Source organism: Etheostoma cragini, chromosome 10 (assembly GCF_013103735.1).
Source record: "Etheostoma cragini isolate CJK2018 chromosome 10, CSU_Ecrag_1.0, whole genome shotgun sequence".
NCBI lineage: Eukaryota > Metazoa > Chordata > Actinopteri > Perciformes > Percidae > Etheostoma > Etheostoma cragini.
Window position 1 is genome coordinate 15,460,473 of NC_048416.1, and position 4,903 is coordinate 15,465,375.

At 40.7% G+C, this 4,903-nt stretch overlaps 2 protein-coding genes across 2 annotated transcripts in view; both read left to right on the forward strand.

Moving 5' to 3' along the window:
* Positions 1–592: 592 nt before the first annotated feature.
* Positions 593–4,903, forward strand: part of LOC117951262 (protocadherin alpha-C2-like) — a 125,719-nt gene continuing 121,408 nt past the window's right edge. The window contains exon 1 of the mRNA XM_034882883.1: positions 593–3,116. Coding sequence (XP_034738774.1) covers positions 759–3,116 — 2,358 coding nt within the window. The 5' untranslated portion in view covers positions 593–758. The remainder of the gene's footprint in view (positions 3,117–4,903) is intronic.
* The window catches only part of LOC117951871 (protocadherin alpha-8-like), a 1,142-nt gene continuing 235 nt past the window's right edge, over positions 3,997–4,903 (forward strand). Inside the window, exon 1 of the mRNA XM_034883833.1 lies at positions 3,997–4,901. Coding sequence (XP_034739724.1) covers positions 4,229–4,901 — 673 coding nt within the window. The 5' untranslated portion in view covers positions 3,997–4,228. The remainder of the gene's footprint in view (positions 4,902–4,903) is intronic.

Sequence of the window (4,903 nt, forward strand, 5' to 3'; positions counted from 1 at the left end):
AGTAGGACCCAGAATGAGTATAGGATCTACTATAGTCCCGGGCAGCCATGCGAATACACTAGTGCTCCCTGACAGGAGGTCCGCGACTGCAGAGGTAAGATATGTTTGAATATTTTTGTATCATGCTGGTGTGCAGAAGCAATTTAATAGAAACATAAAGGGCCTGAAACATCAGTGACAGTAAACACATTCTAAGTCAATAGAGTGGTATCATAAATACCATCAAACATAAACAAATAGGTACTTACTAACTACACATTTGTTTCAGCTATTTATGTTATAAGGTTTGTACACTACGGTTTAAAATACTGCTTTGATTAAGTCGTACAACTTCACTTTTCAACAGAATGAACTAAATGATTATCCAACATCGTAAGTAATGCCTTTTTAATTGTTAGCCTAACTAGCTTGATGTCCTGTGATATGGTCAGTAAATCGCCTCTTCGAGTATAGTGGTTGGTATTAAGATTGTGTTGTAGAAGTTGAGTAAATCAGTTTGCGTGATAGAATCGCATGGTGGCACTAAACAACCAGATATACGCATAACAGTAGTTTCCCATCCATAGGTCTTTGGGACTGCCTCTGAAGCATTCAGGAGGGCAGACCATTTTCCTCCCACTGTAATTTGTTCAGACGATTCTGTCATTCAGACCAACCGAGCGCATTATAAGAAGGTGATTTTTGTTCTCAGTCAATGGACATGTAAACAGTCTGTAGATCACTTGGTATTTACTGGATTTATCAGCTGTCAGTAAGCAATGGAACAAAGCGGAACGGACTCCTGGCGACAAGAAAGCAAATGGGTGGTCCTCGTGCTGGCTTTTAATTTGATTTTCGGCAATGCATCTGGACAGATAAGATATTCTATATCGGAAGAGATCAAAGAAGGGACTGCTGTTGGGAATATTGCAAAGGATCTAGGAATAGATTCTAATATATTAAAAGCAAGGGGATTTCGTATCGTTTCTGGCTCCAGCGAATCCCTTTTCCAGGTAAACCAAGATGATGGAATTTTATACGTAAATCGGAATATTGACCGTGAGGAAATATGCCAGCGGACCATTGTTTGTTTGATAAACCTTAAATCCGTGCTAGAGGATCCACTGGAGATTCATTATGTTGCTGTGGAAGTGTTAGACGTAAATGACCATTCGCCCTCTTTCCCGGAGAACAACAAAAGGCTAGAGATTTCAGAGTCCACCTTACCGGGAACCAGATTTCAGTTGCATGCTGCTGTCGATCCAGATGGGGGTGTGAATTCCGTTCAACAGTATAGGCTAAGTCCTAATAATAATTTTCGTCTAGAAGTGAAAGACAGCGGGAAAGATGGCAAAGTGCCTGTATTACAGATACAAAGCCCGTTAGACAGAGAGACCACTAGCAGCCACAAACTACTGCTCACAGCACTGGATGGGGGTAAACCTCCTAAATCTGGGACCATGGAGATATCTATAGAAATATTAGATGTGAACGACAATGCGCCAGTTTTTACAAAAGATGTCTATTTTGCAGAGATACATGAGAATTCGCCAATTGGAACAATAGTCATACGAGTAAATGCTACAGATATGGATGACGGGTTAAATGGAGATGTGAGCTATACTTTTGGTAATGTGAATAGCAAGGTGCGCGAACTGTTTGATGTCGACCCGATCACAGGGGAAATAACTGTGAAAGGACCATTAAATTATGAAGTGGATGACAGTTACGAGATTAATATACAGGCATCTGACAGCGGTTATGTTCCGTTTAGAACTGAAAAAAGCATTACTGTAAATATTAAAGACATAAATGATAATGCCCCTGTAATTGAGGTAACGTCACTGTCGAACACAATTTCAGAGGATTCCAGACCAGGAACAACGGTAGCACTTCTTAGCGTCACCGATTTGGACTCTGGAATAAACGGTAAAGTTATGAGCTTTACAAAAGGCGATGCCCCTTTCACACTAATGCCATCAATACAGGACAACATGTACGCTGTAGTGACAACGTCGCAGCTTGACAGGGAAAATAAATCGATTTATGATGTAACAGTAATAGCAAAAGATGCAGGAGAACAAACCTTAACGTCTGTAAAGACATTAAGAGTTGCTGTTTCTGACGTTAACGATAACAGCCCAGAGTTTTCAAAAAGCCGATATCATATTTATATCACTGAAAATAACCCTCCCGGAATGTTGGTGTTTCATTTAACGGCGTCTGATCGTGACGAAGGAGATAATGCTCTTATTTCGTACAATATTTTAAGAGATGGAGTTTATGCAAATAAAGTGACTTCCTTTCTCAGCATAAACTCTGAAACTGGAGACATTATGGCGCTGAAAAGTTTTGACTTTGAAACTCTGAAAACGTTCCAGTTCCAAGTTGTTGCCACAGATTCTGGAACTCCGTCACTAAACAGCAACGCCACAGTGAACGTGTTCATTCTGGATCAGAACGACAACGCTCCAGTCATCCTGTATCCAGTCAGCTCTAACGGTTCTGCTGAAGGTGTGGAGGAGATTCCCCGCAATGTGAACGCAGGACACTTGGTGACTAAAGTCAGAGCCTATGACGCTGATATAGGATATAACGGCTGGTTACTGTTTTCACTGCAGGAAGTTACTGACCACAGTCTCTTTGGTTTGGACCGCTATACAGGACAGATCAGAACACTTCGCTCATTCACAGAGACAGACGAGGCTGAGCATAAACTGGTCATACTGGTGAAAGACAATGGGAATGTTTCACTCTCTGCAACAGCTACTGTGGTTGTCAAAGTTGTGGAGCCCAAAGAGGCTTTTGCTGCTTCTGATGTTAAAAGTGCAACAAAGGATGAGGCGGAGAATAATGTAACTTTTTACCTGATGATAACTTTGGGCTCAGTTTCAACACTTTTTCTCATCAGTATCATTGTGCTGATTGCAATGCAGTGCTCCAAAACCACAGAGTATACTTCTAAATATCTACAAGAGACTAATTATGATGGGACGCTGTGTCACAGCATCCAGTACAGATCTGGAGACAAACGGTACATGCTAGTAGGACCCAGAATGAGTATAGGATCTACTATAGTCCCGGGCAGCCATGCGAATACACTAGTCCTCCCTGACAGGAGGAGAACAGCCACAGAGGTAAGACTTTAACACGCAGCAAGTGTGGCGTTTTCTCTTCAGATATACTGTATATCACATTGTTTGAGGTTTGTGGAATTTTTATGTCTTATTCAGCATGTTCAAACTACCTTCAGACATGTTTGTCACACATGTTACTGTGTGTTCTTTTTCAAAAGAACATATGTGAGTTTGTCAGCTTAGTATAATTGTGGATTCAGTTTCCTTCTTCTGTTTTCAACAACTGCTGTCTGATGAAAATTTTTCTCTTAGCTCCTTTAATAACGGGACACTCTTATACATACCCATGCACTAGTCGTCATAGACACTAGAGGTATTTTCATAAAATGATTTGTCTTTCCAAATGACAGAACCAAAAAACCAAATCCCCTAAGTGATACTATTCTCTTTTTGTGCAATGAGCTTTTCCACCAACCATCTAAAATTGTATCAAAAATCAATACAATGTCTGCCTACACTGACATGCTCTAGGTCTTTTTGTGTTGGATTTATTCATGATAATTCTGCAAAAGGCATGCATAATTTAGGACACAAATAATGTGGTTAAGACAGAAAAAGCCTGCTAGTCTGCTTGGAATCGCTATCCATGGTGCTGAAATGCATTGACTTCACGGTTTTCCAGCAAGGATATGAGCAAAGCTAAAACACACTGGGTTATTAATTTTATTCTGAGACTTCATGTATGTTTTAATTTAGAATGTTATCTATTTGTATTGTTTCTGAATATGGAATTTCACTAATTCATACTTTATTGTGGCAGAGGCGAAACATACCATGTAACTACAAAGTTCTATGCCCTGCCAAAACTTGCTTTATCTCAGCTTTTGTTTGATCTCCAAGTGGATTTTCTGCCCGCAGTATACCCTGGTATGGATTTCAACGACTTTAAATGGTTAAAAAATGTTCCCCTCCTGGTGTCACTGTTACACCAATAAGGCCATAAAGGACTCAGCCCCTCCTCCGAAGAAAGCTTTTTTTTGGTACTAACAGCAGACGATACATCAGATGTAAGGGTGCGAGTTGGATGAGATGGTGTGGTCTGCTTTCTAAACATGGAAAACTAAACATAAGGATAGATTTAATTCTTTGCAGAACCGGGCTCGTGTGTGGGTATGTGTTGCTGGACAACGATGGGGAGTAAAAGACGATCTCGCTCATGTGACTATTGTTGGTTTGCTATTCGTTTTTCCTTATTGCTGATTTTCGGAAAGCAGGCTCTGGCTGAACTGAGATACTCTATTCCGGAGGAGATGAAAGAAGGAACCGTTGTCGGAAATGTTGCTAAGGATCTTGGTCTGGAAAAAAACGCTTTAATTGATCGACGATTTCGTGTTGTGTCAGGATCCAAGGACGCTTTTTTCGAGGTAAACCCGGACAATGGTGCCTTACAAGTCCGTAAAAAGATCGACAGAGAGGAGCTGTGTCACGGTAGTGGTGCATGTCTAATGGAGCTGAAAATCCTTGTTGAAAACCCTTTGGAAATGCATCATATTGTTGTAGAAATTACGGATGTAAATGATCACTCCCCCCGGTTTTCTGAAAAGGAACAGCAATTTCAAATAGCAGAACATACAGCTCCGGGAACGCGATTCGATCTGCACGCAGCTCGTGATCCGGATGCTGGAAGTAACTCTATTCGTACATATACATTAACATCCAATGATCACTTTGAAATAGATGTTAGTCAAAGTGACGAGGACAAAATACCGTTTTTAGTGCTGAAAAAGTCCTTAGACAGAGAACAAAGGAATAAACACGTGCTATTTGTAACAGCAGTTGATGGAGGT